Source organism: Aspergillus wentii (genome assembly GCF_001890725.1).
Source record: "Aspergillus wentii DTO 134E9 unplaced genomic scaffold ASPWEscaffold_7, whole genome shotgun sequence".
NCBI lineage: Eukaryota > Fungi > Ascomycota > Eurotiomycetes > Eurotiales > Aspergillaceae > Aspergillus > Aspergillus wentii.
In genome coordinates this window covers 1,641,817-1,654,951 of record NW_024467838.1, presented here as the reverse complement: position 1 = coordinate 1,654,951, position 13,135 = coordinate 1,641,817, and the positions used below count along the sequence as shown (strand labels likewise).

At 49.2% G+C, this 13,135-nt stretch overlaps 4 protein-coding genes across 4 annotated transcripts; 2 read left to right on the top strand and 2 right to left on the bottom strand.

Moving 5' to 3' along the window:
* Positions 1–2,010: 2,010 nt before the first annotated feature.
* On the top strand, positions 2,011–2,320 carry ASPWEDRAFT_44411 (uncharacterized protein). The gene has a single exon (XM_040836261.1). It carries the CDS (start codon positions 2,081–2,083, stop codon positions 2,276–2,278), a length of 198 nt encoding a protein of 65 aa, XP_040685996.1. The 5' UTR covers positions 2,011–2,080; the 3' UTR covers positions 2,279–2,320.
* A 4,083-nt stretch (positions 2,321–6,403) lies between these two features.
* Positions 6,404–7,064, bottom strand: ASPWEDRAFT_44409 (uncharacterized protein). Its single transcript, XM_040836260.1, has one exon. It carries the CDS (start codon positions 7,009–7,011, stop codon positions 6,541–6,543), a length of 471 nt encoding a protein of 156 aa, XP_040685995.1. The 5' UTR covers positions 7,012–7,064; the 3' UTR covers positions 6,404–6,540.
* Positions 7,065–7,080: 16 nt separating this feature from the next.
* Positions 7,081–8,182, top strand: ASPWEDRAFT_175601 (uncharacterized protein; the record flags this gene model as incomplete). Its single annotated transcript, XM_040831382.1, has 2 exons — positions 7,081–7,614; positions 7,679–8,182. The coding sequence occupies 2 exons, from the start codon at positions 7,081–7,083 to the stop codon at positions 8,180–8,182; spliced, it is 1,038 nt and encodes a 345-aa protein (XP_040685994.1).
* A 986-nt stretch (positions 8,183–9,168) lies between these two features.
* On the bottom strand, positions 9,169–13,113 carry ASPWEDRAFT_53957 (mRNA-binding protein RRP12; the record flags this gene model as incomplete). The annotated part of the gene is made up of 3 exons (XM_040837982.1): positions 9,169–11,022; positions 11,078–12,991; positions 13,051–13,113. 3 exons carry the CDS (start codon positions 13,111–13,113, stop codon positions 9,169–9,171), a joined length of 3,831 nt encoding a protein of 1,276 aa, XP_040685993.1.
* Between the last annotated feature and the right edge of the window lie 22 nt (positions 13,114–13,135).

Sequence of the window (13,135 nt, the reverse complement as noted above, 5' to 3'; positions counted from 1 at the left end):
GTGCAGACTTGCAGGTAATACAGCATTCTACAGAATACAGAATACAGCTCATATTTATTCATCCTTTTCTGAAGTACTTGTCTACCCCGTACAGTAGAGTGCAGCACTAGGGAGGACAAGTTGACAGGTGGACTAGTAGGATTTGCATTTTGCCCCTTCCGTCATGATCTCTAGGGCATTTCTTCCGCGGGCACTAAGCGGCTCGCCGGCTAAGCCCATTCCTGTGCCTCTGCCACACGCACCAGCCACGAGCCACAATTCCCTAACGGATTCCATCCAGTGGGGCCTTTCCCGATGCTGATCCGTCGGCTTTTCTGTGGTTGATGATCTTGATACATCACTGTGGGTCGCCCTCTTTTTTCCCACAAAAAAAGAAATGAAAAACAAAATAGAATTAAATAAAAATGCGACCGACCAACACACCCACTCTGACATAACTGCCCATGGCCCCCAGTAGGCTCAGTAGCCCAACTTTTTTTTTTTTTGGCGCTATTCAACTCCCATTTTCTCCTTTTCGTTTAATGATCTAATTTTGTTTTTGTTCCACTGTTTATTTAGTCTAGATTTTGAATTAATTAAGCACGTTCTGCTCCCTTCTGACCTACAGTAAACTGTAAAAGGAGACTCTAGAACCGACGTGTCGGTGTTCATTGTCCGGCCTACAGACAGACTACGGAGCAGTGACATTAACTATTGTCTACATAACCATCCAGGGGATCCTAGCCGACTGAGCCGCCACTGCGGCCACTTCTCGGTTCTCCTCCACTCGACCGGAATCAGTCGTTTGGGGGTGAAACGGCCTGCCTGACACTGACAGCCAGTATGATAGGTGGTATCTCTCCTCCGAGCAGTGGCCATGGCTCGATTCGCTGTTCGCAGATAGATGATCTATCCATTCTTTTATTCTTTTTTTTTTTCCCCTCCCCTCGAGAACACGAATGAGACGATCTCCGTCTGTCATGGGCCATTTGGGATTGTGGGTTACACAACAGCGTGGAGTGTCCACCCTCTAGCGTTCCTCTGCATCTCGCGATCTAGGGGAAATAATGTCTCATTGGATTGGACATTTTCGGTCAGGCTCTGGACACTTCACACTCTTGACCTTGATCAAGTAGGCTACAAGTAGACTGACGATCGTCATCTTATTTATTCCATACACACGTATGGACGACTCCTGCATACATACCACTGCAGTCCACACCCAGTCTCACTGAAACCGGCACGAACTACAAACTATTAACAGCATTGACCGATCAACGATGCTGCAAATTCCCGATCACTGCTACTGACTCGGATCGACTGATAGTCGGTTTGTTTTTGGTGACTCTAATTCGAGACTATTGCTCTTGGTGGTCTTTGCACGAGAACATGCGACCGTACGGAGTATCGTTGATCTTAGGGGAAGGCTTACCGACCACTACATATCAAGGATGGATGTAGTGCTATCCTTATTAAGTCAGTTACTACTCATCTGAGTGCTCAGATGAGATCACGGAGTAATTGAAGAATTCACGTTGTACCGACCAGCAGTTGTACAACGTCGCCTGCATCTGACCTCTCTGCCTTTTGCCTTTTTTCCCCCTTCTGACTTGTCGCATGTCAACAACGTCATCATCATGGGAATGGGATGTTTATTCTGCATATTCGAGCGATCATCAGGGCGATCCATTCCATATCAGATCTCCACCCGAGTTTTGATCGGAATGCTCCATATAGAGTTGGGCATTTCTCTGTCTGTCTAGGTATACTGTGCTGCCCTCTGTGCAGACTGAGAATATATCCTATCCTGTTTCCATGCTGCATAGCTGAACATTCCTGGTAGCCATCCCCCCCCCCCGTATATCCAATTCGATCAGTGGCGTGCATTGCAGCCTTGCAGCTCTATTGTTTCAATATTTTATATATAACAATAATATATATCGAGTCAGCCCCGACTGGCAAGAAAAAAAAATGACAAAAAATGCTCCACCGCCAGTTATTCAACTCCTTTCAATATATAAGACGCATGTACGGTTATGCATGAACAATGCATCCTCTCTGCTCTGCAGTGGGTTATGAATAATAATAATCAAATACCCACATGCTATCTGTCTTCCTTGCATCATGTATTCTTACCTCAGTCCCATACGGAGTAGGCTTGTGCTCTGTAGGAGTATCTCATACCTATCATATCACATATATCATCCCTGATTCCTTTCGACTGGGATGCATTTCCCAACACAGCAACGATTACCTTACTCCGACCGAGGGATTTGATGCAACTCCACCATCACCCTGATCAGAGCTGCAGCTGGTTGTCATTCCATCACACGCGCTTGGGCCACGTACTCCATCACTTGCTCCAATAATACTCCATCTGGAGGGAGGAATCGGGACACAAGGTCTTGCATTATCGCTGATATGGTGTTGCCATCCCAGTTAATAATGAAATGGCTGTTAGAGGCTCAACTCGGGTTCTGTGTTTTAGACTAGACTATGTATTATCTTGTCTGATTCAGGATGAATGATATTTTGAGATTCTTTTTTATGGATTACCTCACAACTTGAAACTGCATGCTTTTTATTCTAAGTGGGTTGTTTCTAATTCTATGCTGGTCATATTGATAATGCCCTTGATTCTGCTTTGTGCACTGTAACAGCAGTTTCATGTCTTTATATATCCAGACTGAACACTAAAATAGTACAGAGGTCATCAATTCAACGGAATATCATCCATAAGACTCAAAGGATGAAACAGTGGCCGTCGTGATGTTTTAAAGCATCAACAAGTCTTCAACTTTCAACTTGAACAATGAATCGACCACGTTGAAACAGGCCATTGTGCTCTTGTTTCAATCAAAGGATATCACCACAATGATCTATCAGTATAAATATACCATGCACAGATATATACCATGGATAACCAGCAAACACCCAGCTACATATCCTACTCCATTCGCACCACGCCACTTCTACACCTACACTACAATACCTACATTGAATTCTACATAACATAACATCTACACCCACACCAACAAATACCATCTCTGCCTACATCTACATCCACCACATCCATCCATCCAAAGACAAAATGACCCAACCAACAAACCAGCCCCGCCTCTACTACGTCTACATAAACGGCTTCCCCCCCGGCTCCTTCACAAACCACCTGCACGATGTCGAATTCTACGAAGCTGTCACAGCCGCCTTCCAGCAGTACCAGGCCTTCGTGCAGACCGAGCGCGACGAGAACCTCCGCGCGAGGCTCTACGAAATTGAGGTCGAGGTGGTCGGCGAGGCGAGCGTGAGGGAGATTATGGAGCTTGCGTATAGGAAGATTGCGGGGAGTGTGAAGGTGTTGAGTTGGAGGGATTGTTGAGTTGCTGGTGGGAAAAGGGGATTATAGGGGAGATGGGATGGGAATGGGGAAATAAGATAATTGACAGCTATAGCTGGTTTAGGCTGTTGTGAGATGCAGTGTGCTCTGTGAGATGACTGCGTCTGTTTGATAATGAGTCATGGTTTATGGATAATTTGATGAATCTGTCAGTTGTCTTAATCACTGGTTGATGAGGCGATTGACTTGATATAAAAACTTACTATACCTGGTTTTCTACAATCAATACTTCCATTGTTAATTCATATCCCCAGACACTCTTTTAGTGGTATACATGGCATAGGTGGAATATCACACCTAATATTGCATGGTCAAGGTCGTTACTATGTAGATAGGTACTCTGCTTGTCGTTACTTTCATCAGCCTACATATTTCTAAACACTGTACCAAGGGATCACCAAAGAATAAACGACAATAGATTGTCCAAAGCTGTGCAATAACACGCAGAAGCCACCAGGCTAGTACTATCAGGAAATGGCTTCGACATTGTACAAGTCCACCACTTCGCCATGCCCTAATATAATTATCCATCAGTCAATATAGAATGCTATTCTTTCATCTTTATTATACAGTGAGGTAAGACAGTCTGTGAATGGAGTTTCAAGTCATCTTTGTTGAACAATGAAGATGCAGTTTCATGTCATTGATGCCTCTTTGTACGATCATCCAAAGGACGAACACAAGCTCAAAACAATTGCTGCTTCGAGATGGTCTTGCTACTTATTGATAGAAATCGTCAATTCTAGAAAGAATATTTTTGGATGAGATATCTTTGGGATGATACAGATAGCTAGGATAATGACTGTATACTCTCACTTTAGCACCGTGGCTGTTATCCTGGGACGTGCACAACACCATATCATCAAGTTCCATTCTACCAGTGATGATCAATACTTTACCTACATAGGTCAAGGCTACATCTGAGAAGGAGCTCATACGGCTTCTGGTGCGGAATTCACGTTGTCATCCAGGAAATCCAGGGCCGTCCAGCTCACCGGGACGAAAAACCCAAGGCATGTCTTTTGAGAATAAGTTGAGAGTGAGAGTGAGACTGCACATTACTCAACAGGTTCATAAAAATGAAAAGCATCGTTTGGCGGGCTACAGAAACAGTGAGGAAAAAGAGGAAAAGAAACTGAGAAGAAGAAAAGCTGGATTGTAGTCAGAGCATGACTGCAGTCGACATGGACAGGGGGAGGCATTTTTTCTCCATGATATACAAATATTGACATCAACAGCATATTTCCATCGACTCCATGACAATTCATTATCTCACCATACAGCCCAGAATGCACATCAACTCAAACTCGGCCGACAACAACACAACATTCCAACAATCCAACAATCCAACTACTACCCCAGACCCCGATACATACATCAATAGGGAGGTGAAGTGAACGTGCATATCCCCAGACTCGATTTCTGGATACGTAATTAATTGCCATCGCACAGTCAGAAAAGCAGGGGAGGTGTGGACTACAGAGTATATGTCAGAGCTATCCAGACTCCTTGCAGCTTTCGATCTTCATTATAGATGCTGTGCGACGCTTGGCTGGGACTTGCTGCATATACAGAGTGCCTAGGTAGGTTGGGAGTAGTATCTACCCGTGATGCTTGGCTTGAGTTTCTTTTGTTGTTTTATTTGTTGTTCTATTTGGTCTTGGTTTGGGGTGATGTTTATGAATTATGCAATCTTATGCTGGTGATGAAGATGTAGTATAGACAGTATGGTTGAACAGGTTTCTGTAAATCTGACACACTACTATGCTGTATTACCCTGTAGATAAAAGAGAATGATTAGATCTTTGTACGCATACTTTCAGGTACAGCCTCTTCCGATGTTGCAACAGAATCATGCGGACGTAACCCGTATATCATTATTCATTATTATCGGCATCTGGCGATCTTCGCTCCTATGACCAGTCAACCATGACAGGTGGACTGCAGAGACGCGCACAACAGCTGTCACACTCACCAGAGCCAAGAACAGCCGTTGTTGTCTCAGAAAGAAAGCCAGCCAAGCACGATAAATGTCAGACCGTCAGCGTTTTTTTTTTCTTTTTTTTTTTCTCCTCTACTGCCCAGACGATCTGGGCGGCCAAGAAAATAATGATGAGCTGGACAAGATAGGAAGGAGCAAATACTACCTGCCTTACCGATATATCCGTCACCGAGGTGCGAAAAAGGCCGACTGTCTGCCTGTTGGCTGATAAACACATGGGAAACGACAGGCTAGACCTTGTGACTCCCTAAGAAGATCGGATCGCATTGCCTTGCCGTCTACTGTTCAATTCCAGCGCCTTAAGCCACATGTGAGCAGTGCGGAGATTGGAAACCTCTCGGCCGGGTACTGGTGGTAATATAGCTAAGGCGGATGAGAATTCAAGAGCCCACCTTTCCGTGGATCAGAGGATTGAGCATTCATTCTCCAGGATAGCGAATATCAACTGGAATGTCGACTCGGACGAGAAACTCGACTGATCTGATCTTGAACGCTCCGTTAGCAGGAAACGACGACAAATATGGGTGAGGAATTACCTAATATTTATTGGCCCAACGTTGTACCGCTTCGGATGGAGTCACGAATCGCCTCTGCCAATCTTCTCGGCAGGGCTGGGCAGTCTGGCTCGGCGTTAGCGTTGCTGGCTAGGAACTGCTAACCTTCCCAGGCTCCTTTGTCCGATCCGAACCTCTACGACATGAGATTAATATGACGGCGACGAGAATCTTATGACGGCGACGAGAATGACACTTTGGGCGGTTTTGGAGATTCCCTGTCGCACTCCAACGCTGCACACCTGCACACCAATGCCACCGCAGGATCTGGATGTAAGACCGCCAAGACCGACCAGCATCCTCCGAACGCGGATCACGGAGTCTTTACATGCCCTGTTGGCCAATAAGAGCGGCCAGAAAGCACTGAAAATCCCCGCAGAGTCTTGGCGGCTTGGCAACCGATACGGTAAGGGGCCAAGCAGGCCGTTTTAGTTGATGTCAAACATCGCCCTGGGAGCGAAAAAGAAAGAATGGATTCAGCCTTACTGCTCTGCTTCTGGGAGAGCACCTGGAGGCAATATCTCCATCATGCGCGGCTGCTGGGAAACACCCCCTCTATTGCAATAGCCCAACATCGCGTTATCCACTGGCTTGGTACATACTGGACGTCATCTATCATCACCCATCCCCAATGCGACGACGACAATAGATGCCAAGGGCTCGGCACCTGGGCGTCTTGGCAGCAGAGCACGCAAAAGCGCCTCGTCGGTCTCTCTCCATCTCTCCATCTCTTCTTTTCTTCTGTTCCGCTGCATGTCGCCCTGCTTTGGCTTCTTGTCCTTCTTTTCTGGGCGGCTGCTTCTTTCCGCTCTCCCAAGACTTTCATCGCTTCCTTTCCTCCATTCGCCGTTGCTCCTTCCCATGGCTGTCTTATAAGATCTCGCTGTCTCCGCTCCTCTCCCCTCCTCCGTCCCCCCTCGCCCTCTCCATTCTGCTCTCTCCCTCCGCCTGACCGTCGGACTATCGCCCCCCCTTGCACACTCGAAGATGCAGTAGGCCTGTCCTTGTCGCTCTCTGTGCGCTGCTGTACAACTGCTTGTGCTCCCTGCGCCAAACTCTGAGCGTCTCTTATCAGCCATTATTTTCTTTTTTCCTGCTTATCTCCGAGGACTCTCGCTATTTCCCTCCCCTTCCTCCCTTCCTTCGTCATGCGGCAGCCGGAAATGTCCCATTCCCCTGCTTATTATCAGCAAAGTGGTCAGCTCGTGACCGCATATCCCCGAGACCTATCGACTTCCGCGGCACATTTACCCCCGGACTCATCGTTAAATCGTCATCAACACCATCATCACGACGACTCTTCCCACCGTCCTCTACCGGGCCTTTCCTCCGTTCGAGACAGCGATACTCGCCCAAACTCGGGGGCGGTTCCATCCCGTCATTCCCGTCATCCTCCCCAGACACCCGCCGAGTCTTATCGTCCCGAGTCTGAGCAGTCAGTGGCGGTTCCGGTGACGTCCGTTATTTCCTCGCCCCATTTCGAGAACGGTTCGATATTGACCTGGGGTTCGAATAGTAGCGGGGCCGCGCGCAAAGAAGAGCGCATCCGTGGTAGTTTGACCGACCATTCATCATACATGTCTGGCGACAATCATCCCCACAGTGTCTCCCGCGTCCAGAAGCGAACCATCCAAGATGACGATCTTCTTGAGGATGACAATCAGGATGCTCTCTTGATGCTGGTAAGAAACCTCGGACCACTTGCTGGCACTGGGTAGATTAGCTAACCTGGGATCTTGACCTTAGTTTCGACTTTCAATCCCCGTCCCTCTCTTCTCCCTTTGCGCTTCCTTGTATACCATCTTCGGCCTCCTCTTCGTAATCCTCGTCTCCCCCCTTCGTCTTTGCTCCTGCATTCCATACCTTCGCTCAAACTCCTTCCGAACACAACTCTGCGACCTATTCGCGCCTCCGCTACATGTGCACGAACGGTTAGTTTGTTTGCGACAGTCAAACTCTTTTCGTTCATCCTCATCACAATGGATCTACAACGACCCAGATCGATCGTCACCTTCAGACCCTAGCGACGACTACTCGATCGGCGGTTTAATCGCGGTCCTCCTTCTCTCATCGCTTCTATCCATAGCGTTCGTCCTCCTCGTTTGGACTGCGGCATCATTCTGGGTTTTCGCCATGATTCTGGGAAATCCCGATGGCACAGAACGCAAAGATGACGGTCGGGCCGCCGTACTGGGCGTGAGCAGATGGTGGCAGCGATGGTTAGGGAAGGCCAGGAAACTGTCTTCCTAATGACCAGCCTAATCCTCGCTCATGCCCCGTATGCAACTTAGCTCGTTCGTCTTTTTTTTTTTTTCTTTGTGTTTCGTGTTGACCATGATACCAACGCTTTGGATATGTGCAATGACTTGATTTTTTTTTCTTGGCATTTTGAAGATATTTCTATTTTTTGCAACGGAGTCTCTGGTCGGTGAGGTTTGATGGCGTTGGATTATTATCATTATTGACGGTATTTGGGATGGATTTGGTTTTGGCGAGAGCGTTTTTGGCAAGGAAAGTAATTCTGCTGGTCACCAGGGAATCATGGTAGATCTTTGTAATGTACTTTATCACGCGCAGTGTCGATACCCAGGCAGGACCACATTAAGGAAATTTTTTTGTTTATTTTATATTTCCATTACCAATTAAAATAAAATAAAATAAACATAGATTATGTTTTAAACTTTAATTTCTGTGGGATGTTTGGTTTTCTTCAGTCTGAAAGACCGAAAATGATATGTTATTTGTCCGATTCTTTGGGTGCTGGAATTGAGTGACGCATCCACAAGGCTCTACCTCCTGCCATAAGTACCCTACCAAGAATAGAATTAGAATTGCAAGATTTCATCTATCCTGCATGACCAACCTATAGAATACTAAGTAAAATGCAAAAGCGACATGTCAATTTTGAATAACATAAACAGTATAAGTGAATTTTTTTACCAACAAAACCCAACCTCAAAAGGGTATATAGATACCATAGATAAACAAAGTCATCAAATCAAGTTAGACCAGATCAGATCATACTTCATTATATATTCAATCTTTCTTGATGATTGATTGATGGCCAAAGAAGAATAAATAACTTTTCTTTCTCATAATAGCTCCTTGCGTGTTATGTATGTAAAAATGTGATAGACAAAGGAAAGAACAAACTTCATTTCATTTCAAGTAAAAAAGGAAAAGGGAAAAGGAAATCTCTCATCAACTTTCAACTTCCATGCTGAAAAGGTCGTTGTTTACCTTCTATTCCCACGGAAACTACCCCGGCCTCCTCCTCTGCCTCCTCCCCTGCCTCTGCCTCCTCGGCCGTTGTTCATACCACCTCTCCGAGGCTTCTGAATACCACCACCGGGTCCGTGGGCTTTAGGTGCTCCCAAACCACGACGACCAGAGTTGGGGCCCTTGGCGGCACGGAAGTCCTCCTTGGAGACAACGCCTTCGTCTTCTTCGTCCAGATCCATGCTATCGCCGCCCTTGTTCTTCTGCGACATCTTGATCTTGCCCTTTTGGCCGCGGCGGGCGGCGTCGGGGCCGCTGACGGCGTTGAGGTACGCGTTGATGCCATCGCCCGGTGTGGCGTTGGCGTCAGCGTCCAGACCACCGGACATGTCGGCGTCTTCGTCGTCACCGCCCAGGAGAAGACGGCCGTCGGGTCCGAATTTGGCATTGCGCTGTTTCCGAGAGCCCGGGCCGGTGTTGAGGAAGCGGACGCTGGGCTTAGTCGTGGAGATGTTAGCCAGGGCGTTGGGGGCCAGGAGATCCAGTGGGTTGTCTTCGGGTGATCCTTCGCGGATGTACTGCTCTGACTGCTTGTTGTTGCCCTTGCCTTTGCCCTTTCTGCCCTTGGCGTGGGTGACACCCTCTTCGTCGACGTCGATCTCGCTGGCGTCATCGTCCGAGTCGTCCGAGAAGTCAGAGTCGTAGACGGCCTTGTCGAAGGCGTTGCCGAAGGACTTGTTGTTGCCCTTGTCGGCTTCTTCCTCCTCATCATCATCCTCGCCGGCCTCGCCGGCTTCCTTCTTCTTTCTCTTGCTCCTTTCACGCGCTTTACGGATATTGACCACCAGTTTCCGATCGTTATCACCCACCAAGCTTTCCAGGAGAGGAGCACCGAATCGGCGGATCAAGCGATCCAGAATTCCCTTGACCTTGCTGCGGAGACGGCCCTTGTGCTCCTTGTTCCATGCCATCAGGTTAGGGACCATGGAGTCGAGACGCGGGCGAAGTTCTTCATCAGAAACCACCACGACGGCGACCTTGACGAATCCTAGCACGGAGCGGACGATTTCGCGGTTGTTGCTAGTCAGGAACAGTTCGACTGTCTGCACCAAATCGGACCGCACTGCAGGCTGAAGCTCGGTGTGGAAGTCAAAGAAGAGTCGGGAGAGCGCAGTGACGGAGGCGGCGACCATGTGCGGCGAGCTACCGGCCAGACCGGCTGACACCATGGTGAAGAACTCCTCAATCGTAGCTGGTGCATCTGGTGCATCGTCCGGCATATGGGGTACCAAGGAGTTGCGGATCTTGGTGCCTGGCGGGTTCCGTTCAGAGTCGACGGTTCTCTTGGCGAGGTGAATCAGCAAGTCAAACGAGGCGGTTCGAGCCTTCTCATTGCTTTCCTTGCAGCCAAGGACAACCTCGGAAAGGACGGAAGGAATGAAGTGCAGATCCGAGGTCGGTAGGTACGAGATGAGTTCGGAGATGGCAAGCATGCGGTCCCGACGAGCGGAAGCCGGTGTCTTGTCTGCTGTGGAAAGGAAGAGGGTCTGAAGCTCCGCGCTCCGCTCGACAAGCGCAGCACTTCCGGTCTCTGTCGAAGCTAGTCGGGGAATCAACTTGTAGGCCTTCTTGATCAGCTGCTGGTCACCAGTTTGACCATTCAGGATAGCCGCAGCCATGGCAAATAGGTTGGCAAAGCTCGAGCGGGGCAAGTAGATCGACATGGCAATGACAAGATCAATCAATGTGTGCGAAGTAGGCGGCATCTTGTCACCAGACGATTGCTGGTTACCCTGCGTGGCCTTCTCTTGCTCCGAAACCACAGAGGACTCGAGCATCGAGGCGACACGAGCAAATGTATCATTGAGCTCCTGTAATAAGTTAGTCATGAATACGAGTTCATACTTGAAGCACAGATCTACTGACCTTCTCGGGTGTAATGCTCAGGTAGGCGTTGATACACTGCAGGATGTAACCTCTGTAGTGGGGTAGAGTCTGGCTGTACACGTTGAACAAAACGGCCAGCAGGTTGCTGGCAAACCCAGCCAGATGAGCAATGTTCTTCTTGGCTGCGGCCTTGGTGATTCTCCTCTGGAGAATCAGATCGTCGCCCTCGCTCTCAACCTCCAAAACCGCCTGGTTCGACTCGACCAAGGTCTGCAATCCCCTGCAGACATCAGCACGCAGCTCGGTTTGCTTGTAGAGAACGTTGGAAAGAAGCTCGGCAAAGCCCTGGTCAAAGGATTCGATAAGATCCAAAGGCAGCTCACAGTATCCCGGAAGAACGGCCCAAGTTTGCTGAACGAGCGTCTCGAAGATCTTCACCTCCACGCTCTTGTCCGCAGATCCGTAGTCCATGACCTTTTGGAATAGAGCTTCACTCAGAGGCACGAGTTCAGAGCGGAAATGAGCGAGGTTTGTGTTGGTAACGCTGTCACGAAGCACCGGAAGGAACCAGACACGGCCTGGCTGACCAGCCTTCTGCTCGATGATGTTCAGAGGCAGGATGTTCAGAACCGCCTCAGGACCCATGGCTTCAACGGCACTTGCGAGAACCGAATCCGCCTCCTTCTTTCCGCGGAAAGATTCGTTGCTGCGCAACTCCCCAACAGTCTTGACAATGTCATCCAAATACGGGCTGGACCGCCACTTGAAGCTATCGAACATGGCAGAGCAAACGTTGAACACCTCAGCCCACGCAATCTGGTACTTGACGGAAAGCAGATCGGTGGCAGCCCGGGCCAGCTTCTCGAGGATCTTTTCATCGTAGATCGACGGCTCGATAATCACACTGCTCGGAATACAATTGGCCAGGAAGGAGATTAGGCACTCGGATGCGGAGACTCGGATGTTGCTCGAGGGAGACACCAGGAAACTAGCAACCAGGTTGAACAAAGCGGGGAGTTTCTCGAAAGTATCTTCGGGGTTAATCTGAGCGGACACATCGTAACCACGAGACAAGACGGCAATCCACGGGGGAAGAAGCTGAGAGTCGTTCTGGGCGGGCTTCAACTCGGAGATCGCATCTAAGAGACGGGGGAGCTTCGACGATGAGAACTCATCGGCCATTCCAGCAAAAATAACCTCGAAAACCTCGAACGCGCCCATGGTGATATACTCGTTGGTGGAGCGGGATGCATTCATGAGCAATTCGCAAAGCGGCTCGATCTTCTTGCTCGGCCAGCCGCCCGACGCGGTCGCAATCGTCTTGACCAGTTGCAGCGAGTGAATGACGAGAGGGTCATGGTTATCCCGGCCGTTGGGATCGTGGTGACGGCCCTTCTTCTGTTTGGATGCTGCGGCAATGCTATCTCCCAGAGTTCGCAATCCGGTTTCCGCACACATATCGGCGGCTGGGTGATCGAGCGATGGGCTAGGCGGGGGAGACTTGAGAACCTTGACGAGCGATTCCTGGGCCCCCTTACGCACCTTGGGGCGGTGGTCCACGGCCAGACTCAGCAATCCCGCGGTCGCCCGTCGCGGACCAACCTGGGTGTGTGGGAGATTCCAAGCAGCGGCATCCTGGGCGATGAGGAGGGATTCGAGACAGCCAATAGACGGTCGGAGAAGCGGGGCTTCGACTTCAGGCAACGAAAGAGCGGGAGCAAGACTGGAGAGGATCTGGGCGAATTTTGAGCGAAGAATGGGGTGGGGGACGTAGGCGGTTGTGATGTCGAGAAGGTAGACCACCGAGGTCGCGAGGTCCTTATTGACGATGCCTTGGGAAGCAGAAAGCGACTGTGACAATAGAGCGAGCAGAGCTGCGAAATATGCGGTAGCAGAAAAGTCTGCCCCTTGATCGCGAAGAGTATCCTCGACTGCGGAGAGCACCACGGCAGTCTATGGTGATAAGAAAGTCAGTCAGTCAATCAATCAATGGGGAATTCGACGGAACTTACATGGTGCTGATTCTGCAGCTTGGGGGATTTGATCTTCTCGAGCTTCTCCGCCAGGGTCGCCATGATGACGGGATCGACCTACCGG

Bases quoted from the DNA above. Each gene is read 5' to 3' on its own strand.
- ASPWEDRAFT_44411 (XM_040836261.1), top strand. From the start codon at position 2,081: ATGCTATCTGTCTTCCTTGCATCATGTATTCTTACCTCAGTCCCATAC.
- ASPWEDRAFT_44409 (XM_040836260.1), bottom strand. From the start codon at position 7,011: ATGGCTGATAAGAGACGCTCAGAGTTTGGCGCAGGGAGCACAAGCAGT.